A 25,607-nucleotide genomic window follows, 5' to 3' on the forward strand; every position below is an offset into this window, starting at 1 on the left:
GTTGTCAGGAATCTCAAGATACCCTCCCCAGATTCTTGTCCCCTGGTTATTCAATCAAACACTAACCTAGGTCCCGAGGTGAAGGGGCTCTGCAGCTGTGATTAAGGTTATGGACCTTAAGATATGGAGAGCACCCTGGATTACCTAGTGGGCATGATCTAATCACCTGAGCCCTTAAAAACAGAAACTTCTCAGGGTGCCTGGGTGGCTCAGTCAGTTAAGCAACCAACTCGATTTTGGCTCAGGTCATGATCTCATGGTTCATGGGATTGAGCCCTGCATTGGGCTCTGTGCTGGCAGCGTGGAGCCTGCTTGGGCTTTTCTCTCTCCCATTCTCTCTGCCCCTCCCCTGCTTGTACTCTTTCTCTCTCAAAATTAATAAACATTAAGAAAAAAACCCAGAGGGGTGCCTGGGTGGTTCAGTCAGTTAAGCGTCCGACTTGGCTCAGGTCATGATCTCACGGCTCATGGATTCAAGCCCTGAGTTGGTCTCTGTGCTGACAGCTCAGAGCCTGGAGCCTGCTTCGGATCTGCGTCTCCCTCTCTCTCTGCCCCTCCTCCACTCGCTGTCTGTCTCTGTCTCTCTCTCTCTCTCTCTCTCTCAAAAATAGATAAACATTAAAAATTCTCTGGCAGGAGTTAGATCTGGCAGTCAGAGAGATGAGGAAGGGGAAGTCAGAGAGACTCTAAACATCAGAGAGCTTTGACCATGGTTGCTGGCTTTGAAGATGGAGGTAGGGGCTGATGAGCCTAGGAATGTGGAAGAAGCTAAGGATGACCTCTGGTCAACAGCCAGTCATTAAACAGGGATCTTAGTCCCACAACTGCAAGGAACATTCTGGCCAACAACATGAAATGAGCTTGGAAGCTGATTCATCCCCAGAGCCTCTAGAAAGGAACACAGCCTTGTTGCCTTGATTTTGGTCTTGTGAAACTAATCAGTTGAGCCAACTCGGCTTTCTGACCTACAGAACTGTGAGACAATAAATGGCTGTTATTTTAAGCCACTAGATTTGTGACAATTTGCAATGGCAGAAATAGAAAATATGATAGGTACCAAAGCCCCCTTGATAACGCTAGGAGTTGGTACTAGGGTCTGAGCAAGTCTGTAGCTGTAAGCTTCAAGAAGTCATGCTTGGTGAAAGTGAAAGCAAATTTATTTGCAGGTGAACAGCAACAACGTTTACAAAATGTATTTTGTACAGTCAAGTCTGCACTGCCCTCACACACTAGGGGGCTAAGGAAGACCTAGTCCTTCCAACAGCTATAAACAGGCCTGGATAATGAGTTTATGAAAAACACTTTCTCTTCCTTCAGCACACAAAATTATTTATGAAGCTGTACAGTTCGGCAATAGGAAGCAAAAAGAAGAAAATTACCTCAAGGAAAGCAACAGCTCCTTTCCTGGTGGGAGCCGTCATTTTATAGACATGAAATATCCCTGTCAGAGATCTTGTATTTCAAGAAGAATGGGTGACATATCAGAGCTACAACAATAAACATTGTATTTATTTCTAATGGGGAATTAGAAGACCCTCTTTGGACATCAGTTCTTGAAAAGATTCTGCTATTTCAGAGCATATCAGTGCTAAGAAATCTTTTAGAAATCTGGATTTCTAAAGGGCAGGATGACTCCCTTTTCCTCAAACCCTCAAGGTTCATATTTATATCCATTACCTGCCTCTGAATCCCTCCAGGCCCCCACCCAAGCTCCATCCACTCCAACATTTGAGAGCCGCCCAAGGGCTGTTCTGATTTTAAGTCACATCACAGATTTCCCCAAGTACTTGCTTCCCACTGAAGGGTCTAACTCTTGGCCTTTATGAACACAGGATTTTAGGGAAGCAAACTTAGGGAGACCAGCTATTCTCCTGAGGCCAGCCATTCTGTGCCTCCAGCTCTAAGCCAACATCCCCAGTACGAAGAATAGGGCTGATAAATAATGAATCAGCATCTTGCTCAATTGGCGGCGTTTAAATGGTTTTAAATTCTTTTCAGGTGAAAAATTAGCACAATTTTGTGCTCATGGTAGATTTCAAAGGGAGACTTGAAGCAGAAAATCTTTAAGGGCCCCTTGCATACCAGAATTTCTTCTCAGGCTGATGTATATAAAATATTCAGTAAGCGGGACTATGGAAAGACTGAAGAGGAGCTCCCAGGGCCTGGAAAACGACTGCTTCTTACGATCATTCTTGGGGTCCTGTGGTGACAGGCCCTATACGCTACACACATGGCTGGCTGAGGTCAGCAGTAGCTCTGGGAATCTGGGGGATCAGGTAGGTGTCCAGCTCCTGGCACTGGTAGAGGGCTACACTGTCCAATACCCACTCTCGGGTCACCACAGGTGCCTCACACATCTGCCCAATCGCTGGGGACAAAGAATGCAAACAGAAATTAGTCAATTCACATTTTCCCAGGCCAGACTCTTGTCAATCTACTCCTGGGGACCTGGTTGTATGAGTTCACAGCGTTACTCAGGTAGGTGCAAAACGGTTGATCTTAAGTAATGCTTCAGGACATAGGACCTTATTTAGAAGCCTGAGGAGTGACTGCTGGTGAAAGCCTACAGCCTCTGGCAACTTTAGTAACATGAGCTCCAATCTGTTAAAGGAAGTCACCAGAGAGCAAAACAGCATTGCAGTTTAATGGTTTTGCAACATCTTAGAAGAGAAAGCAAAACAGATGATGAGCACGATCACATCTGTGTGAAATACATGTGTGTACATATATACGCACGCATGCCTCGTAGAATTTTACCATCACCATCTTCAAGTGGTGAGATTACTGGGATTATTTTGTTGTGTTTGTGTTCACTTATATTTTATGTGATGAACATTAATTAATATTTAACCTCCACCAATGGAAATAGTTCATGCCTTACTTTTATAACACAAAAGACACCACAAAAACTTTTAAAAAGTCATTTTAGGCATGCATGCATGCATTCATTCATTCAAATATTCATTGAGCACCTAGAAGATGCTGAGAACTGTGTTAATCAAACAATGGGTGACCTGCGGTGACCCAAACTCATCACACAGATCCCATATCTCATAGGCACATTCCTATGGCCTTCTAAAGCCCCACACAGGTGCACCATCTACTCCGGTTGATCAAATCAGGACATTTAGACCTAAAATGACCATAGTCTTCATACTTAACCTGGGCCCTGCAACCCATACTCCTCTGGACAAAGGCTTATAGCAAGACTTACCATGGAAGCCACTGTCCTCTGTCCAGGCATCCGGTTGCACGACCACAACTGGGTGAGTAGCCTGTATCCCCGGGAAGGAAACAGCATTGAGGGTATCAGAGCAGGGCTTTTAGAACAGTCACTTCACCATTTCTTTTTTTTTTTTTTTTTTTAATTTTTTTTAACGTTTATTTATTTTTGAGACAGAGAGAGACAGAGCATGAACGGGGGAGGGTCAGAGAGAGGGAGACACAGAATCTGAAACAGGCTCCAGGCTCTGAGCTGTCAGCACAGAGCCCGACGCAGGGCTCGAACTCACGGACCGTGAGATCATGACCTGAGCCAAAGTCGGACGCTTAACCGACTGAGCCACCCAGGGGCCCCATCACTTCACCATTTCTTGACGGTTTGCTGAAGCAGACTAGTTTAGGTACAACCACAGAAAGGAGGGGGATGGGCACACGGCAAAAAGGAAGGGTTGGAGGGAGAGTCTTCCCTCAATAAATTAAATACTTGGAGAACTCAAGCCCTTACTCATCCTCCACAGATGGCATCTTCTGGCACTGGTACATGGTCAGAGAAGACTCAGAGCAGAGAGGCTTCTGAGGTCCACTGGCAGGGTTCATAGGGATGGATGGGTACCAACCAGCCTTGCTCAATCATAGGACAGATATTTGGCAGGGCATCACTTACCTTGCTGAGAGTGAATAACGAAGGCCTCTTCACCACAGAAGCCCCACAGAGGCGCACCATCCACTCTAGTTGATCTAAATAGCACATACAGACCTAAAATCACCACAGTACTCTACACACTTAACCTGTGCCCTCTACCCCATGCTCCTCTGGATGAAGGCTTACAGCAAGACTTCTCAGTGGGAGAGTCTCCACCTCTCTGCTCCAAAAGGACAGAGAGGCCTTGACCTAGAATCTATACCAGGTATGGATTCTAAGTCAATTTGCCACCAATATACTACCTACTCTGGTTATTGGTCCCCAAAAGGCCACTTGGCAGATAAGGTTTGACAGTCTCTCAAATAAAACACTTTGGAAGAAAAGAATCCAAGATCTAATTTCCCTTAAATTGCTAAATTGCTGGCTAAGATACTGTGAAAAAATGCTCACTTGCCTTCCCTCCCTCCCTGCCTAATTCTGTGTTGGTAATTGATAATCACGGCCACCAAGAGCACCATACTTGGTGGTAATTACTGTAAATGTCAAGAGACAGGAAGATAATTCATTCAGTCAAAAAAAAATACACATCATCCTGGACAGAGACTCAGCACATCAGTGGGGAAGGGCTACATGCTGAGCTGGAATCAACACATTCGGGGGAACAGAAACCAAAAGGGATTATACAGATGTTCCCCTTGCACCTGGAAAATCAGCAGAACCGACCAATGAATGGCTTCTGGGCCTCTCTGGGGATTGCTGAGGTGCTCCTATTTGTCTGAATAAACTGAGGTCAACAGACTCATCTCTAAAATGATACCTGCTAGAGACCTGGTTTTCATTACACCAAAGAACAAAAACACTGAGAAATCCTCAAGTGGCACTTGGAAATTTCATAAAAATCCAATCAATAACCAATAAAGAAGACAGAAGCAAAATTACTTTGCCAGGCCCTCTTGGGGCTGCTCATCTGTCCCTGACTAGATGCCAAGGCCATCTTCTGAGGAGCAAGAGAACCTGATCCCTGGGGTGGAAGGGGGCACAGAAGCAAAGGTGGGCGGACTTTGTTTTGAAGAGAACAAACCAAACCTATACACATACCAGGGCCTCAGTGCTACACAACTGCAGAGTTGAGCCCCACAGCACTCCCAAACATAACATCACATTCAATGTCAAAGTTAATTAGAAAATGTTCATGCAGAGTCTTCCCCTGCCTGCTCTGGGCCTGTGTGGGGCCCCAGGCCCACAGGGCTTATGCAGCCGCTGTGTTTGCTTCTTAGTATCAAATGAAGATGGTTTAGGAAGAGCAGAATTCCTTCTTAACATTCACAAATCTGAAAGGTATCTTCTCCCTAACTTATGACTTCCCTCCTTTCTTAAAGCAAAGGGCAAAAAGGGCAGCTCTACCCCACTTGAGCATAGAACACTGCATCCTAGAACCTAACTTTTCACTGACTTCTAGCTCTCAGGAAGGGGCACAGGGCTGTTTTTTTGCCACAGGGTAACGTTTAAGCGCAGTTTTGCCTGACGGGTGGTAGAGAAATAGAAAAACCTCTAGAACACCTCACCAACCTGAGGAACCCCCTTAAAAGGGATGGCCTCTCCTGTAACACTTTACCATGTAAGGGGAAAGGCTGGTGCTGGACTCGCCACTTCTCCCGGTCTCTTACCTGTGGGCATGTTGGTAAAGGGCCCATAGCAACAGATTTCTAGGCCCCCGAAGATCTGGGAGAAGAGTGGCACAGAAGGAGGAAGGGAAAGAAACACCAATTATAAAAGAGTATGCATTTTATAAAAAACAGCATAAAGAGACTCTCGAAAATGAAGGACTTTCTTTTTTCTTTACCACCTGATAACTTCTGCTATGTCCCTCAGACAATCAGTGTAATGTCAGAACGTGGATGGATTTTAGAGGACTTTTTTTTTTTAATGTTTATTTATTTTTGAGACAGAGAGAGACAGAGCATGAACGGGGGAGGGTCAGAGAGAGAGAGGGAGACACAGAATCTGAAACAGGCTCCAGGCTCTGAGCTGTCAGCACAGAGCCCGAAGCGAGGCTTGAACTCAGGAACCTCAAGATCATGACCTGAGCCTAAGTCGGACGCTTAACCGACTGAGCCACCCAGGCGCCCCTTAGAGGACTTTTTAAAAGTGTGTGAGTAATTGGTCCACACTAGGGTCACTCTCTGTTATTCAGAGGCTGAGCTTTCCACTTTGCCACCAATCAGGCCCGGGCTCCTTCCTGGTGACTTCATTTCTTGTTAGAGACCCAAAAAACCTGGGCCTTCTTTATATTTAATAAAAGTCTTGGATGGCTAGATATTCAAGCTTTTAGCTGCAGTTTGGTGTTTTTATGCAGACTTGGTACATTAATACTAACCATAATTCTAACTGTCAGAGAGGTCTATGTTGATTTTACATGCTCTTTTTCTCCTCTTTCTCTGGTCTCTGAACATCTGTTCCTGCCTTCACACTGCTTTAAGAACAGCCATTGTTCCTTTAGGCAACCTAAACCATTTTTAATCTAGAAGTTAATCTAATCTAGAAGTGAAGCCTGGTTCTGCCTCTCCTCATTGAGCTGACCTGACTGCCTGGTTTCCAGGAGACACAGATTATACTGTGCCTCCAAGGTGCCTCTTCCACTTACATACAGTGCTGGCCGGTACTGCCCAAAAGAACTTTCTGTGATGATGGAAATGTTCTCTGTTTGTGTTAGTAAGGTGCCCAAGTCACATGTAGCTACCAAGGTCTTGAAATGTGGTCACGGTGGGTGAGGACCTACACTTCCTATTTTATTTAGTTTTAGTTATCTAAATTTCAAAACGGCGGCATGTGGCTGGTGGCTATGGTGTTGGACAGGCAAATTCTTACACACAAATTGGCACAGGTTCTTAGGCAAGCACTAGCATATCATTTAAAAGAAATCTCAAGTTGTGTCAGTTGGCTGGATAGATACCATTTGGGTAAACATCATTCTCTTGACCCTCTTTCTCCCCATTCCACTAAAAAGACTGCCTAGGCCTGGAACTCACCTTGTTTAAATAAGAGGGATGGGGGTACAGAAAACTCAGGAGCTAAAAACTCATCATGGCCTTTTAGGAAATGAGCCTCCCCAACCCCATTTTAACTACAGCCAAAGGAATAAGAAGAGCAGCAGGACAAGTCTGTTTCTGTTTTAAGTGACAGCCTCCATATATGCCATTCTCAGTATCTGTATGAATAAACTGCATCCCCAACCTGTTGACAGGATCTAGATGCTCATAATGCTAAAAGCTGCCCCCAAGCAGCCGTCTGGAGCCCAACATTGCTGTGAAAAGTACAAAAGATTAGGAATTTTTGTATCCAAGCTGACACTCACTGATGAGGATGGCTAGTTAGGAGATGAGTTTAGAAATCTGAAGTTTCACTTCTACAACTACAAATACATTTCTCTTCCACGGGAAAATATTACAGTGACATTTAGTATTTTCAGAACATCATCACTTTGACCAGGCACCTTCCATCACTGCCATCCCAAATTTAGGGAAAACCCTCAAACGCTGGAATTTCCTTTGAAGGAGGAAGAATCTGGTGCTAATTCGGCCTTGCGTACAGTGGAATAAAAACAAATGGCTGGCTCACACAGAACTCCCCTGGAGTGAAGGCAGAAGCAGAAACAGGGCCAATAGCTTTCCTTGGCATCTGGAAGTTACTCGATAGGTTCAGAGGGTGGGGATGGGCTCAAGGGTTCAGAGCTCTCCCAAAGCAGTTTTCCCTAGAAAATCTCCTCCACTGGTTCTTTCTCAACTTCTATAAAGGGACAGACAGTGTTCCATATGGGGATGTTCTAAAATGCCCATTTAAAAAAGGAAGAAAAAAAGGCAAACTTTTAAAAACGAAGAAATGCAGACTAGGCATGGAAGTGCTCAGTCAGTGACCTGAGAAAGCAGCAGGTTCAGGCCTGACAGGCAGATGCAAAACCATGCTTAGACTTCTCCCTGACAGAGAGACAATGCTTTGCTTCCATAATCTGCTACAGTGTGATCTGGGAAAAATCATGGAGTCTTCCTGGGCCTCTAGGCCTTCATTTGTAAAATTGTTAGAATAACCTATTTTTTTCCTCTGTGAAATCTATGACTTTCCAAGAAACTATGGTATTGTACATTTAAGATTTTTTAAAAGTATGTATGTATGTATATATGTATGTATTTAATCTCTGACCCAACATGGGGCTTGAACTCATGACCCCAAGTTCAAGAGCTGCATGCTCTTCCAAATGAGTCAGCCAGGCACCCCTAGTATTGTTTCTTATTTTAAGATTTAAAAAAAAGTTTATTATTTATTTTTGAGAGAGACAGTGTAAATGGGGTAGGGGGAGAGAGAGAGGGAGACAGAGAATCCCAAGCAGGCTTCACACTGTCACCACAGAGCTCGATACTGGGCCCGAACTCATGAAACCGTGAGATCATGACTGAGCTGAAACCAAGAGTCAGACCCTCAACTGACTGAGCCACCCAGGTGCTCTTCTTTTTAAGACTTCATTTCATTTCATTTCATTTCATTTCATTTCATTTCATTTCATTTATTTATATTTGAGAGAGAGAGGGAAAGAGAGAGAGAGAGAGAGAGAGAGAAAGAGAGTGTGCATGTGTGTCTGAGCGAGGTAGAGGGGCAGAGAGAGAGAGAGAGAGAGAGAGACAGAGAGACAGAGAGAGAGAGAATCTTAAGCAGGCTCCATGCTCAGTGCAGAGCCTGACACAGGGCTCAATCCCACAACCCTGGGATCATGACCTGAGCTGAAATCAAGAGTTGGATGTTCAACCAACTGAGCCACCAGGTGCCTCAAGATTTTATTTTTTGTTTATTTTTGAGAGAGAGTGCACATGCACAGGGGGTCAGGGTGGTGGTGGTGGTGGGGCAGACAGAGGGAGACAGAGGATCTGGGTCCAAAGCGGGCTCCACAGTGAAACAGCAGAGAGCCCAATGTGGGGCATAAACTCATGAACTGTGAGATCATGACCTAACCGACGTCAGATGCTTAACGGACTAAGCTACCCAGGAGTCCTAAGAGTTTACTTTTTTAAGTAATCTCTACACCCAATGTGGGGCTCAAACCTATAACCCTGAGATCAAGAGTCGCATGCTCCACGGACTGAGCCAGCCACATGTCCCAAGAAACTATGGTATTGTTAAGAGCTCAGATTCTGGAGCTTGACTGCATGAGTTCAACTAGTCATGGGTTCCCAACTAGCTCTGTGAGCTTGGGCAATCTACTCAATCTCTCTGAGCTTTTAATTTTCTCATCTATAAAATAGGTATAATTATAGTATACACCTCATAGGGCTACTGTAAAATTGTTAATTAGTTAAAATATGATCGAGTGTTTAGAGCAGACCCTAGCATACGGTGTAGGTTATAAAGATGTTAGCTACTGATTAACAAACACTTTCTCTTCTGTGCTTCCACAGACAGCACTGTACATCCCCCTCACAGCAGTGACCACATTACCTTAGAGGAAGACACCACAGTGAAGTGGAAAGAGCAACAGCCTTAGATTCACATCTGTTTCAAATTCCAGCTCTGCCCCTTATCAGCTGAGTTTTGAATCCTAGACTGGGGTCCAAAGTACATAGCTTCTCTACACGTCTAAGCTCCTTCATTCATAAAATGGAGAGAATACTTATTTACCTTATTACAGGGCTAGGGCAACTAAAAAAGAGCCTACATGGAAGCACCTAGTTAGAACTCCAGCAAGTGAGTATCCAGTGCCCCTCACAGATGAATGAGACCATCTCTACCAAGGGGACTGGAATGCAGGGGTATGGGTGGGGTTTTTGACAACAAGGCAGAGGGGGACTTTACCTTTCTGTCCCGGGATTCTCTTGCTCGCTTCGGACCCTGGTGGTTTCTTCCATTGACAACATCTCCTCTGACTTCAAAATCATGCTGGAAAAAAACCAACGCACACCACAGGATCAGAGAAAGAGAAACCTCCTTCAATGGAAGTGGAGTAGATAAGTCGTATTAAGGAATTCAGTACTGTCAAATTTTGACAACCCTACTCCCACCCCCCAAAATCATTCTTTTTGGTGGACTGAATGAAATGACCAGCATCTCAGTTGCTGAAATCAATTCACTGAAGTAAATCTTTGTGGGCAGAAATTAACAATTGGCTTTTCACCTCACTGGGACTTAACGTATTTTAATTTTTAACATCTATCTCTTCTCAAAACATTCACTTAGCATTTAGATTAAACTGCTAATACTGTGCTGTTATAAAGATAACTGGAGAATTCCTGATCTCTTAAATCAACTGTGTATTACCATCTAAAGAAATAAGGGCTTCTCAGATTTCCATTGAGAGATTTACAGTTAATGAGAACAAAATGATAAAATATAGATTTAACCCAGTAAAGAAAGTTAGAGGCTTTTCATAATCACTATTTTGACTGGTCAAGGACAAGGAAGTAAAGAATAATGTGACTGGGGAGGTTAGAGCTTTTGGGAGAATTTTGGGGAAGAATGCTCGGGAACAATTCTGACTGACACTTACTTGATTGTAGGGAAGACAGAGTCATGAGTGTAACTACAGGCTGTTATTAGAGGAAAGAACACTTAACATTTCGTAGTCACTTGAGTGAGAAGAGTCTAGTGCTAAAAATGTCATCTATTTGAAGCTGACCCTCAAATTCCTTGTCCTGATTGCACCCCTGTGCCTACTTAAGCTCTCTACCTGGAAGTCTAATATACATCCCCAAATTCACAGTCTAAAACAGAGCTCTTGATTCTACTTCTTCCCCCTCAAGGTGCTCCTTCTCCATATCTTCCTGATCTGATTTACTATTACTGGCACCCATTCTTGTTTAGGCCCAAACCCTAAGTGTTAGCCCCTGAATGCCTCCCTTTACCTCATCCTCCAAATTTAACCCTTCAGTAGGTCCTATCCCCAAACGTAAATCAACCTCTTCTTCCCACCTCCATGCCTCCAATTACCCTACAAATAAAAGTCAAATTCCTTACCATGACTTCCACCAAATCCTATGTGATCTGGCCCTTGTCCATGATCTTCTCCAACCCCTGGTCCAACCTCTGCTCTCTACATAGAATTTGGCAATTACTACTCTCCAGCTACATGGGCCTATTTTTCTTTAATAAACCAAACTCATTCCTACCTCAAGACATTTATGTTTGCAGTTCTTCTGCCTGTTAACATTTGTTTCCTACATTTTTCCAGGCCAATTCTTTTTATTTAGGTCTCGGCTCAAGCTTTCAGAAAGCTTTCGCTGGTCTCCTTAAGTAGTCAACCTCTGTCCCTAGTCAGCTGCTAGTCTGTTGTTCTATATTATTTCTCCATTGTATGTATGTATGTATGTATGTACGTACGTACGTATGTATGTATGTATGTATTTTTTATTATTTGGCTACTATCATTTTTTGAAGTTTTTATTCCATAGTATTTATTGGTATTTTAAATGTATCTTTATTTATTGTATGTCTCCCCTCAATAGAACATGAATCCCACCAGAGCAGGGACCCAGCAGTCTTATCTACTGCTCTATTCCTGGTGTCCAGGACATAGTAGGCTCCCAACCATATTAGGTCACTGAATCAAAATTAAAACCAACAAAATGCCATTTAATTAATTATAAATATGCTAAATAGTGCATAATAGCTTAAAACTGCTTTTGCTAATTTTATTTTGCCTTGTCTGTTGTCACCAGCAGTTCTTAGATGGCTCTGTTCTAAAATGATTCTTCCTCCTACACCCTGTCTTATTTACCTCTCACTGTTCTTAGGATCATAAAGAGTAACATCCCTTTGAAGGAATCTGATTTTTAAGTAGATACATCTGCATGTTAATATGAAGGGTTTCTCTTCAACAACAGTTTTCTACCAAGGTATATGAATGTAAGATTTAGGTGGGCCTGTTTCTTAAGCTTACGGGTCTTCCTTTCTGCTTTATAAATTCCTTTTCCTGGGGTGCCTGGGTGGCTCAGTCGGTTGAGTGTCTGACTTCAGCTCAGGTCATGATCTCACAGCTTGTGAGTTAGAGCCCTGCGTCAGGCTCTGTGCTGACAGCTCGGAGCCTGAAGCCTGCTTCAGATTCTGTGCCTCCCTCTCTCTCTGCCCCAGCCCACTTGCATTCTGTGTCTGTCTCTCTCAAAAATAAATAAACAGTAAAAAAATAAAAAATAAATAAAATCTTCATGTTTAAAAAAAAATAAATTCCTTTTCCTTCCTCTAAGAAAAGGATTGTTTCCATTGACACTTAATTTTTTTTTTAATGTTTATTTATTTTTGAGACAGAAAGAGACAGAGCATGAACGGGGGAGGGTCAGAGAGAGAGGGAGACACAGAATCTGAAGCAGGCTCCAGGCTCTGAGCTGTCAGCACAGAGCCCAAAGAGAGGCTTGAACTCATGGACCGCGAGATCATGACCCAAGCCGAAGTCGGACGCTTAACCAACAGAGCCACCCAGGCGCCCCTCTATTGACACTTAAACAAATGAGTGAGAATGCAGAATTTCCTGGTTTGCTCTGCGTAATTCTTGATGGTCCACATTGTCAAAGAAAGTCTTTGGAAAGCAGTATAAAAAAAGGAAACAGAGGGGCGCCTGGGTGGCTCAGTCGGTTAAGCGGCCGACTTCGGCTCAGGTCATGATCTCGCGGTCCGTGAGTTCAAGCCCCGCGTCGGGCTCTGTGCTGACAGCTCAGAGCCTGGAGCCTGTTTCAGATTCTGTGTCTCCCTCTCTCTGACCCTCCCCCGTTCATGCTCTGTCTCTCTCTGTCTCAAAAATAAATAAATGTTAAAAAAAAAAAAATTAAAAAGGAAACAGAGAAGTATTCAATGATTTTGTGACTCAGTGGCACCAAGTCTTTCTGACTAGTTTGTAAGATCAAGTACCTACCTCATCTAGCATCTTTCTTTCTTTAATGGACTGGGTCACCCCTAAAGAGAGGACAGAAAACACAGGTCACACAAAGGCAGAAGAACATGCTCTTTTCACGGAGGTGGATGGTGAAGCGATACCGTACAGCACAGAGGGCAACACTGAGTAAAGGTCCTCTCTCTAAAGCAATAGCCCCTTAATAGATTTCCTTCTGGAGACACAGTGGTGGCTTAATTTAAACATTATAAAACTGCCTGCTGCACATGGATTTCTGCCTGCTATTAAATAAATCCTTAGTTCCTATGCTAACATTGCTAGGAGCAGATTAGGTTGTATTAGTTATAAAAAGAAATCCATTTTCCCCAACATCACCAGCTTTATCCGAACAAAGAGATATGCATTCAAGATAAAGCTAGTTTTGTGTTACCATTAAAGACCTTTTGGTAATTCAGATTCAGCATCAGCAAAAACCTTAGGTGTTAAAATGTTAGGTGTAAAAATGCAATTCTGAGGTGTTAAAGGGAGGAGGGGGGACATTATATTGTACTTACAGAAATAGCTAACTACCCATTTTCCTCCTGCAATACCCAGAAAATATTTCAGTGTCCGTTCACACACAAACTCAGCATCTGCAGGATGAAAAACATCCAAAGGATTAGCAGTTGAAAACAAAAATCAGCAAGTTCTGCTTTAAGAAGCTAAAGTGTCCCTAGCAACTTATGCTACTTGAGATCAATCCGGATTGATGATTCTGACAGCCCAGGTGATAGGCTCAGAGGCCAGAAGCACCCTAATTATAAGCAGCAAGTGTGCATCTTTGGAGGCCTGGGAAAGGCTGATAGGAGGTTGAGACCACAGGAAAGGTCTGCTCTATCTTCCAGGTGCCAACGTTGGCTAAAGACGACTGTCATTGTGTTGAAGAAATCACCCTTATCAGTAGTATTGATACACTTGGCTAGGGAAGATCTATTTTACTGGATGGAAAAATGTGAAAGGAGACAAAAGCAGCATTATTGAAATCCTGAATCTGAATGTCCATGTAAGCGACAAGGTTTCACCACCCAGAACTTCTACCTGGGGAATCCTAACCCCTTAATTTCTAAGTCCCCTGAGAGGCACAGGAAAAATAGACTATTTTCACAGCTTTTCTCTTTTCTATGTACTTCAGAAGGTAGTAGCTGAAGAATCAGTTCTGTTTTTCTTAGCATTTCAAAGGCCTCCTTTGAAGAACTAAGCAAACTGAGGAAAGAACACTTAGTTTTAAACAGGAGAAATGTATTTAACTAAATCCTAAACACAGTAGGCCATCTGCCAGTAGAAGCAATAGCCATTCTCTCTCCCAGAATTCTTCACAGATTTTTAAAAGCCCTTTTTTTTCTTCAAATTTTAGAGCTTTTTACCTGTTGTACAAGTTGATTTAGTAATATGCTTTAAACCCAGAAATTTTAGCTCCTTTTTAGTTTAAAAGTAGCAAATGTTGTATTGTCTTTGAGTTTAAAGACTGAACTACTTTAGATTTAATTTACATTTTAAAGTTTTCTTCTCACCTTTCAGCAGCTTTGATCCACAACTATAGCTAGCTTAAGCTATATTAAACGTTACTGACATCCATCTCTAAAATGTTACTTCGCTCAAAGTATCTTGTTGTGGCACTTGATTCCTGTGAGCATTATCCTCTTACCCTGTGGTATGGTCTTTGTACAGTAGAAACCTAAGATCTTAGAGGTTTTAGGGCAATGTGTCCCTGCCAAGGAGTCTGGACCCTATGCTCAAGTGCCTGCAGCTACATGACAGAAACATCCTGGAGAGGACCACTGTATTTCCAGAGAGTCAGTTTTGCGAGAAAGGCTTTAAGAATTGAACTCCAATCTGCATCTTTTTGGAGCCCAACAAGTGAGTCCACCTCCTCTTCCAGAAATCAGCTGTTCAAATATTGGAAGACAGCTGTCTTGTTCCCTTAAGTCTTTCCATTCCTTCACCTGTTCTTCAAATGACACTGCTTTGAATTCCTTTCCCCCATCCTCATCATCTACCTCTGGGTAAACACTCCTGTCTGTCAGTGACCAGCTTCAAAAGGAAGTATGGTGCTCAAAGCAGAGCACACACCTTCCACGCAGCCCCTCCAGCAGAGAATGCAGTGGGGGGGGGGGGGGTGTCAGGATCTTCACTTTGCTTGTTCTGGACACTAGGCTTCTATTAATAAGGCCCAATTTCAAATGAGCTTTTTCAGCAGCCCTGAAATGTTTACTTAGATTTAGTTCAAAGCCTCTGAGGTCTCCGTTATCACAAAAGCCATAATTAAGACTGGAAAAGGGGAAGGTGTAGGAAAAATGAATTTCCCCTTCTCTTTTTCCTGTTTCCTATGCTAGGCTACCTCAGAACTGACAGTGGACTTGGATCCTGAAAAACTCCCAACCGCACTCAAACTGGGTGTGCGGAGTAGAGCTAGGAGACAGAGTGGACAGGGGGCTAGCGTTTCCAACTGCCTGGATTTTGAGCGCAGGCTCACTTCATTCTCCTCTTTGCCCCATTTGTTCCTCCAGGACTTCGGCTGTGCTTTATCAGAAAGCCCTTCACACAGTGTGGTCCAGGCAGGGTGGACTAGAAGTGGTTCATCGTTTGGGCTCCTGATTCTCCAAATCTTAACCCAAACAAAAGGGGGCCAGGAAGTAGCAAAACTTTTATTTTTCTCTCATAAATAATTGGCTGACAACTGGAAGACTGCCAGCCATGCTATGCTGAACAAATATTCCCATTTCTTCATGTGGTTTTATGCAACAGATGCAACATGCTCTGGAAAGGCTCTTGGTATACCTGTTTTCATAATGACATGAGTAGTCTCTTCAGAAATTACATTAGTTAAGGTGATTTGGTGTCTTCTGGCAAACTTCTGCACAAGCACCTGAAATCAAATCAAATATTACATCATAATAAATTACCTCTTGTACAGAGCTCAGACTATTAGTTACCCTAGCTTTGAGTCTTCATTTTCCTCACAAAAGGTACACCCCTTTTATTCTAACATGCCTGAAGTCCCAAAATAAATAGCAATTTAATAAAAATTATGTATAAATCAAAGGGAAAAATTCTAAAATAGTCTGTGCTAGTAGCCATGGAAATACAAACCAGGATTCAAAATAATAATTTTTCCCTTTAATAGCAGCTATCATTTGATACCCTAAGACAGTTTCTTTGCAGAGTGATACGCTACTATAATTTAGATTTATCAGCCTACACTTCGTAAGCCAAGAGGTAACCAGCCTGTTCAGAAAGTTACGCTACAGATACGCGGCTTAAAAACCTGATTCAACCCTCTGATAGTTACAAAACATTCAAGGCAAGATGCTTCTAAAGGTCAGTGTAAAAACCATCAATTTTTCTTAAGGATAAGGATTGGAAGAGATTCATATGCTTCCTGAAAGAAAGCTAAAGCCTTCTAGCTATTATCTATCAACCAAATAAAAATCAATAGGCAGTAAAAGGAATTAACCAGATCCGTTATGGACACGGTTGACACAATCAGTAGCTAATGTGTAGTAAACCACTTTGTTTACCAAGGGCCATCATTTACAAGCATCGCCATCCATGTCAATATTTATGTGCTGCACAACCCTGCAACGGAGATCAGGCCATCTTTCTTTCAAGCTGCCTCACTCCATACTGCCACAGGGCACCGAAAAAGGGAGGCTAGAGAAGCTAATGACATCCTCCCCCTTTTGCCACTGCCCTCTGCCAGGATCATTAGCAATTCTGAACTGATTAATTGTTGAAATCCCAGCCTTGAAACAGTGTTTAGTTAGAAGAGCAACTGCTGAAAAGATCATCTTAATATGGGCTCCAGAATTAATCATGTGTACTACAGTCAGCAGCTTTCATAATAAATTTACCACACTTCAGCAAGTCTGAATAGAGCTGAAAAGTTTTCTTCTTTGCTTGTTTAAAGACAAGACGTACCCGAGTCCCTTACAGTCTAATGTGCAGCTCCGAATTGTCCATGGCAAGAAAAGATTAGATCATTTTAGCCTTCTCTGAAAAGCTGAACTGACAAAACAAGGGAGGATGGAATGCTAATTTTCAATGAATAATGGGAATTCTAGATGCATAAGCAAATGATCAAGAACAATATAAACAGGCACAGGTATGAATTTTCAGGGCAAATAGCTGATCTGGGCATGTGCTTGTGAGATCGGAACCCTAGCATTATTGATGAGAATTTATTCGTCATATCTACTAGGGCAGACACAGCTTATTTTACCTTTTGGTGGTGAGATACATTTGGCCACACAGAATATTATGCTGAGCCACTACCAATAGAGAAGTTAGGATGAGAAATGGTTCTTAGCCTAGGAAGGATATATTAAGAAAGATACTTAAGAATGACTCAGTAGTTTCTCAGTGTACAATAAATGGCACCCACTATTGCATCCATCTGATATGCTGGTGTGTTATCTTATGATTTTAAAGAAATATTCACTCAATTATTTTTTTTTCACTCAATTATTTTATCATGAAAGGATACCAAAGGTGATTAACTACAAGGAGGTCAATGTCCTAGGATGTTTGAAATCTATACTCAGCCCAAGGAGCAACAAGATTTCAGTGGTATTTTAATAGGTATTTTTCTACAATGTGAAACAATTCCTATTTGTAGCACCACGAGCCCAAGGACATGTCAAATTAGAGGGAAGGGTGCTACAGGGTAGAAACAACAGAGCAGACTATTGAATAATTGTTACAAGCCAAGATAGAGACAAACCCTGGAGAAAAGCCACTATCTGGCAGTTTGCTTGCAACCACTTTGGATTTAGTTCATTATGCTCATAAGTTCACTCAGATGTAAACCAAGGTGTTTCCTCTGGGGAATAAAACTATACTATATAAGGGCGCCTGGGTGGCTCAGTCGGCTAAGCGACCGACTTGGTTTCCGCTCAGATCATGATCTCACGGTTCGTGAGTTCAAGCCCCACATTAGGCTCTGTGCTGACAGTGTGGAGCCTGCTTAGGATTCTCTTTCTCTCTCCCTCTCTCTCTGTCCTTCCCTTGCTCGCTCTGTCTCTCAAAATAATAAACTTCAAAAAAAATTTTTTAAAAACCCCACTATACTATACCTACTTGCTTTTTTAGATAAAAAAAATTAAAATTAAAAAGTTCTATGTTATATCCCAAACTACAACATGCTGCTAATATTAATGATTATTTACTTAAGTAAATATACACAAAATAATCTATGTTATAGCTTTATCTAGGTCCAATGATCAGAAATCAGTAATGGAAATTAAATTACATTGAATTGTTCTTGGTACCTAGATTTTTCCTCATAGGTTATTCACTGCTAGTACCTATTTAAAACTATTTGTACTACATTAAGAAGTCTCAGTTGTTAGAGAGATACATATGGATACACTCACCAATTCTTTTGGAGTCAAGCCTGATGCCACCATAGATATTCTTTTGTTGACTCTTTTTGTTGAAGACATCGTTTCTGGCTTCTCCTTGCCCTCAATGTCTTCCCTCTTATTATACCCAGCAGTATTAGTAATATGAACAGCAGCTGTACTCTTGGCTGATTCTTCAACTTGAAATTGGGGTAATTTCAAGGCAGAGGTTGAAGTTGGCATGCTGCTAACATGAACCGGTTCTGGGGCTCTGTCCACAGAGAGATCAGACTCAGGGTCATCAGAGAAGAGGCTGATTCCAGATTCGAAGTAAGGGGTTCCCTCTGAAAGGCATGAGGAAAGAAGTTTAACCCACACGACAATGAATTTGAATTATAAATAGTATTCATCATAATTCTATATTTTAAAAATGAAAGTTTAAGTCAACAGACTAAAGAAATATAACAGCATTTCATTGCCAGTAACGGGAATACAAGTAATTTTAAATATTCCTTTCGAGTTTTTATTACCTACATTCTCCAACTGTTTAACAATGAACATAAAGAACATATAGTACTTTTGTAAGGGAGAATAATTTTGAAAAAGGAAACTAATACTTGATTTTTGTTTCTTTATCCACAACATCATTGTCTTCTTGACTTAATAAATCATCAGATACCCTTACCAAATTAAAAATAGGAGACCATTCCTGAAACATTTCAGAAAATGTCACTCCATAAGGAAGTAAGCATAGCTACATAGAATTCATGAGATTCCTAAAATGACCTTAATGAACATGGCCAAATACTACATTTAGGTACCAAAGTGTACCTTTCATGATAATGTGTTTTTGAGGACTAATTTAAAACTTCCTTTACTGATTAAAAAACTTTGATTTATAAGCCATAAAACACACCATTCAGTTATAGTGATTTATAAGGCATAAAATACCTAGTCATTTATATTCATTAACTCATAAAATAAGAGCTTACTTTGTGGAGATTTGACTCATTTTTCAAAAAAGGGCAGACTGAAAACTTTATCCTAGGGCCCTAGAATTCTTTTCTTTTATCTTTTTTTTTCTTTTTCTTTTTTTTCTTTTTTTTAAGTAATCTCTGTGTCCACCATATCTGAGTTCCGGGTTGAACTCACAACCCTGAGATCAAGAGTCACATGCTCTACTGACCGAGCCAGCCAGGTACCCTAGGACCCTAGAATTCTTATTTAACAGTTGAAATAAAATATTTACAGTACACAAGACTCTCCCATTCTCAAAACTGTTAGAGCTAAACCTATACAGATATATTAACAGCTGCAATAATTTTCATGTAAATTTGGATTAACATTGAAGCAATTTTTCTAAAATGGGTTTAAGTATAACAGAAGCCCTCATGATAGACTACACATGCTAGACATCTGAAAAGTTGATTAACTGAAATATCTTTAGATCAGATTCAGAGTAAAACAGAAGTGTTTTCTCCACTAGAACAGATAAAATATTACCCAGATCTTGTCTTGGCATATAAGACTGCTCCATGAAATCTCGGGGCTCTGACTTAGTCAGTTGTAGCTCCTCCCCATCGACAGCCTTAATTAGCTCCTTCTGAGACAGGCAGTTTGTGCTCTGAAGACTGCTTGAGTGGCTGTGCACACACTGCCTAGTATCTAACAGCCGTGATTGAGAAGGAGAAGACCTAGAAGAAGGATGAAAGGAGAAAGGTGCCAGCACAGCTTATGAAAGGGCTCATCATACTTCCGGGGCAGCTAAAGCACAAGTCGAACAGCTTACTGCCAGAGAGACGGGGAATGACTAGTGAAAAAGAACCCGAGTGACTGCCCAGAAGTCTGGATCCACGATGCCTGCCAACATGTCAGGGCTGACAGACATTTCCTCTTAGGGTCTGGGCCAAGGCAGTATATCTCTTAGCTGTTTAAAAGCATGTCAGCAAATTTCTGTGTCCCTCACTCAAATTCTATCCACTATTCCATTTGAGTCCAAATGGATGTTTCAGAATCAATCAGATCTCTCACAAAAATACAAAGCTGATTAATTTTGACATTTCTACACTCATTCTTTCTACCCAGTTTTAGCAGAATTCATAGAATCATCCCTACCTCCTGCCTTTTCAATGTCCAAAGGCATTCTAAAACCAAAGCCAGCTATAAAGTATTGTCAGAAGAGTATATGCACCCAGTGGTTTATTCCTCTGCTCTTTCAGGTGTTTAGGACTTTGCAGAATAAGATACTTATCAACAGATTTAAAGGACACTTAACAGATTTGAAGAATTAATACTCAAATGCATCATTTATACTTGTCTTTAAATAATAAACAATGATTAATAATTAAAATAATCATCAAATTATAATTATAATGGGTTATATAATTAAAATAATATAATCGATTATGACATAATATAATAATATAAATTAACAATGGACATACATTAAATAATTGTCAATTAAATAATTATTGGGTGGAGTTTACTACAAGTCAGGCAATAAAACTAGGCCCTGTGGATTAAAGATGAGCAAAACCTGAGTTGTAAAGGGAGGATGCTCAATCAATGTCTAGGTTCTTTAATACAAGACTCTGGAGGGTACACTGGGGAAGAGGGGAAGGAGGTATAGAAATATTTAGTCTAAAATATATATATTTTTAAGTCTACTTATTTATTTTTGAGAAAGAGAGCATGAGCAGGAGAGGGACGGAGAGAGAGGGACAGATTATCCCAAGCAGGCTCCATGCTATCAGCACGGAGCCTTATACAGGGCTTGAACTCATGAACCATGAGATCATGACCTGAACTGAAATCAAGAGTTAGACACTTGATTTAACCAACCAAGCCACCCAAGTGCCCCTTAGTCTAAATATTAAATGGATGGTTAGCTCAATTGATTAAATGTGGCAATGAGGTCATTACCTCTAAACATGAGTTAGTGCCTATAGAGGCCAGACCTTTGTCTCCTCTGTAAAAGCCACAATGTCAGTCTCCCAGCCTCAAAAATATATCCTCAGTTCAAGAGGCTTGAAAGATAGTGTGATTAGATTATTGACAGCTATCACTATTTTCAGAAAGATAAATAAAAAATAAAAATATATGTATACACAGTAGGAACCCAATAAATATGATTCCTGGGGTACTTTGGTGGCAAAGTTGGTTAACCATCTGACTTCAGCTCAGGTCACGATCTCACGGTTTATGAGTTCGAACCCTGTGTTGGGCTCTCTGCTGACAGTGCAGAGCCTACTTTGGATCCTCTATCTCCTTCTGTCTCTCCTACTGTCTCACTCACACACTCTCTCTCTCTCTCTCAAAAATAAACATTAAAAAAATATATGATTTCTTTTCCTTCCTAGAGTGGTGAGGTGCAGGACTCTAATGGGTCTGAGATTCTGTCCTGAACTATCAAGGAGGAACAACAGTCGAAATTTGTCCTTCTCCCCCTGTAGTATTGTAAAGATCCAACCAGAAGGTAGATAAAGTGCTATACAGTCTTATCTCAATAATGATTTGAACAGACATCCCTTTAAAGATATTCTGAATTTTCCTGGGTAAATCAATAGCTAAACTTTTTCTAGAGAGACAAAAACTTTGATTAGGGCAAGGGCTGCCTTGGAGAAGAATACCATCAGCCCTCAGGCTTGTTTAGCTTTCAGTTCTGAATTTTATTCCGACCTTCAGGAGGGACAGATCGTGCATTTCTTATCTCGTAGCTCATGCCTTGTATAGACCCAGAAAACCTACATACAATTAAACAAGAGTGTCCTGGAACAATGAGACGTCAGAAATGGCTCTTTACAAAAAACTAAAGCAGTATGGTGAAAAAACTTAATAAGAGTTCAATATAAGTAAAGATGTTACTTAGAAACCACAAATTGACATTTATTACTGCTTACCTTCTCATTCCCGGTTCTTTAGTTTTACTGGTGGAACTATCCAGAGATACTTGAAATTTGTCAGCAGAGAGGCTTTCGGGATTCTGGCTTATAAGGCAGTCACTACTTTTCTCTGAAGTTAATACTGCTTTAAATGGAATGAGAAAACAAAGAAATCTACTTTACTGCTCTGTCTTAAGGGTGATAATTCAGGTGAGGATATCGATTCTTTCAAAAGCAGCAATCTGTAACAGTCAAATTAGTTTTAAAACAAGTGTATCAGACAGAATTTTATAAACATAAGTGATGCAGCACCAAATGAAACAAAATGACTAAAAAATAGTAATGACAATAAAGGACACACTTCAAGACAGGAGTAAATTAAGATATCCAGCTGAGACGAGGCTGCAAAAAACATATATTTTTTGGCCCTGGATGATAAGGAAACAAGAATAGGAAATGAATTTTTTATCTGTGCAGCAAAATAAATTATTCTGAAATCGCCTCAGATAACAAGGAAGAGAAAGTACTGGAAAGCACAAAGCACATTCCCTACTGGCTCTACATCAAAGACTAGAGGATGGGGGTTTGAGCTTTTTGTATGTATGGGGAATTAAGACGGGAATGGTCAGATGAGAAAGAAAAACCAGGTGACAGTTTGCTCTCCATTTGCAATGACTAACAAAAAAACAAACAAACAAAACTAATATAAACACAAAAACCAAGGTGCTGACTGATAAGGAACCTTGAAGTAATCTATGGAACTAATGATGAAATGGCACCAGAAAGGAAAAAACATACAACAGACCCAAGGCAAAGTTCTGGCATGTTAGTGATTTTTTTTTATTTATTAATTCCTCCAAATGTATTCTTGTAGCACTGCTTTCTAGGAAATGCCTTAAAGGCAGAAATCTTTAAAAAGCAAAAGCAAATACTTAAAATTACAAATCTCTTCTACCCACTAAAAAGTCACTGACAATTGTAATTTATTTTGAGCCTTTATTAGAAAAGCTACAATGCATAAATCAAGGCAGAAAACTTAAACAAAAGGCTGAATTAATTAACCTGTGTTTTAAGTCACTGGGTAGCCTGGAGGGAAATCTAATCCTCAAATGTACTATTTATAGTTTCCTTCATGTGCATCTTTTCTGGACCTGTACATTTCTAGGAACCCAAGAACTCCCAACTGCTGAAAGGAAGCAGAGTCTGACCATGAACCAGCAGGTTTTTCTTCCAACTGTGTATGTAAAGCTTTTTAATTCAGGTATCATTCCCTCCCAAGTCCAGGGTGATAATTTAGAAAAGGTAGTGTGTGGTTTCAAAAAAAGTGAAAGGGTACAGAGCAGGGTGGGAGAGCTTCAGACACAAACAGAGATGTTAAAGTCATTCCACTGCCTGAACGTTTGGCATATGAGTTGCTCTTCTCAATACAATATGGCTCAAGCTACAAAGAAATGAAGCTAACCTGAGTTAGGATTCAATAACTCAACAGTACATAAAAAACACGGGGCAAAACTCTTCTGCTCTTCTTCCTTTATCCGTATTTCATAAACACAGGATCCAGAGCCCAAGTCCTGGAACAGTCCCTCTTAAATCACCCCCTCCTCTGGGGGGTCTTAACATGTTATATTCTTCATGGCTAGGGAATATGGGCTAGACCAAACATTTAATAAACTTATTGACTATTATGTGCTAAGCATTATGCAAAGTATTGGGAGGGGAAATCAAAGGAAAAGACATTGGGGAGAAAGGAAAGATATTAAGAAATGATAAACTACAAAATACAGAACCTACAATGAAATTCAGTTTTAAAAAGTACATAACCCATCCATGCCAACTGATTCAGAATTTCTGGGGCAGGGACCTAAGAATTTTGAACAAATGCTTCCGGAAATGAACGTACTGCCAGACGGAAAAGCTCAGATATGTCTGAAAATCACTTCCGCTATAACAGGTTATAATCTTACAAATGCTAATGTTTGCTTTATGAATGACAGGTAATTGGAAAAAAAAAAAAAGTACCTGATAGGAAATAGCTTTACTTGTAGAGGGAAAGTACACATAATTTATAATGGGTAAGGATACACATTTGCACAAAAATATGCAGACTTGGGAATGACCCCTAGATAAACCATAGGGCAGATCTATGCTGAGGGCAGGACATTTGATGTAAAGATCCTACAAAAGGAGCTTTCTTCATCTTTAAGGATATTGGATCTTAAAAATAAAAACTGGTGAAATCCAAATAAGTCTAGAGTTCCATTTGTTACTAGCAATGTACCAATGTTGGCTTCTTAGGTCTGATAAAAGCACCATATAATGTAGGATGACAACATTAGGGGAAACGGAAACTAGATAAGGGGCAGAATTCCTGCAGGAACTCTCTGTACTATCATTGCTATTTTTCTGTAAGCCTAAAACTATTCAAAAATAAAAAGTCTATTAAAAAAGATGTCAGTACAGCTAAAGGTAAACAAAATACCCTTCCCAGGATCAAGAAGCTCGCTTGAATTTCAGTTCACCTCACACCAATTTAAGAAAGGAAAAGGCACAAAACTTGAATTGATATTAAGTTGATACTCATACTCTTTCAGAAATAAAGCCACAAAATTCCAGAAATCATATCCAGAAATCTCCTTTCAGTAAGTCTGGGGTGTGTTTCAGGGTTTTAATTATGCAAATTAAAACATTTACAGAGTGACTACTATGTTCTAAGAGTTCTCTGCCCTGTGGAATCTACACTCTAGTGGGAGGTGAGGAGGAACTCTACACAGTAAGCAAAACAAATTGTGTATAATTAAAAGCTAATAAGGGTTATGAAAAAATAACAGTATAACAGGGGAAAGTGGGGCTGGAAATGTCAGAGAGGTAAAAGTTACAATAAAAAACATGGTGGTTTATGGTAGATCTTACTGAGCATTGCTCAGTAATTTAAGATCAAATAAGTAGCATTTGAGCAATTTGTACAACATATTCCAGTTATGCCAAAGAGATCATGGAGGACACTTTCTGCGGAGCTGGGAGAAAGGACTTTTTTCTTTTTCTTTTCGTAGTAATCTCTACATCCAATATGGGGCTTGAACTCCGAACTCTGAGATCAAGAGTGGCATGCTCTGCTGACTGAGCCAGCAAGGTGCCCAAGGAATTTTTTCTTTTAAGCCAGGAAATTTTCTTTAAACTCTTTAAAAAAATTAATTGAGAGAGAAAGAGAGAGAGAGAGAGAGAGAGAGAGAGAGAGAGAGAATCTCAAGCAGGCTCCACACTGAGCACAGAGCCCAATGTTGGGCCCGACCCCACAACCATGAGACCATGACTTGAGCCAAAAGCAAGAGTTGGATGCTCAACAGACTGAGCCCCCCAGGTGTCCCAAGCCAGGAAATTTTCATAAGCCTCTCCTCCATCCTATCCTCTCAACATTTACCCATCCACCTGATTAAGCGCCTGACTTTGGCTCAGGTCACGATGTCATGGTGTGTGAGTTCAAGTCCCACATGGGGCTCCGCTGTCAGTGCAGAGCCTCCTTCAGATCCTCTGTCTGTCTGTCTCTCTCAAAAATAAATATTTTTTAAAAAAGGTTTTCAAATCCATAGTAAACTAGAATGTATAAAAATATAGCATTTATG

At 40.9% G+C, this 25,607-nt stretch overlaps 1 protein-coding gene across 10 annotated transcripts in view; it reads right to left on the minus strand.

The window, feature by feature from the left end:
* Positions 1-1,139: 1,139 nt before the first annotated feature.
* The window catches only part of BRCA1 (BRCA1 DNA repair associated), a 61,967-nt gene continuing 37,499 nt past the window's right edge, over positions 1,140-25,607 (minus strand). For 5 of the 10 annotated variants that reach the window (XM_049636165.1, XM_049636160.1, XM_049636164.1 and 2 more), the window contains exons 13-23: positions 22,006-22,132; positions 19,610-19,800; positions 18,140-18,450; positions 15,546-15,633; positions 13,283-13,360; positions 12,750-12,790; positions 9,704-9,787; positions 5,533-5,587; positions 3,887-3,960; positions 3,215-3,275; positions 1,140-2,368 (exon numbers count right to left, since the gene is read on the minus strand). In XM_049636165.1, the coding sequence (XP_049492122.1) occupies positions 2,223-2,368; positions 3,215-3,275; positions 3,887-3,960; positions 5,533-5,587; positions 9,704-9,787; positions 12,750-12,790; positions 13,283-13,360; positions 15,546-15,633; positions 18,140-18,450; positions 19,610-19,800; positions 22,006-22,132 (1,256 nt within the window). In that variant the 3' untranslated portion in view covers positions 1,140-2,222. Of the gene's footprint in view, positions 2,369-3,214; positions 3,276-3,886; positions 3,961-5,532; positions 5,588-9,703; positions 9,788-12,749; positions 12,791-13,282; positions 13,361-15,545; positions 15,634-18,139; positions 18,451-19,609; positions 19,801-22,005; positions 22,133-25,607 lie in introns of those variants that run through there. The other 5 variants (XM_049636167.1, XM_049636162.1, XM_049636166.1 and 2 more) reach the window with 2 other exon arrangements.

Source organism: Panthera uncia, chromosome E1 (assembly GCF_023721935.1).
Source record: "Panthera uncia isolate 11264 chromosome E1, Puncia_PCG_1.0, whole genome shotgun sequence".
Lineage (NCBI taxonomy): Eukaryota > Metazoa > Chordata > Mammalia > Carnivora > Felidae > Panthera > Panthera uncia.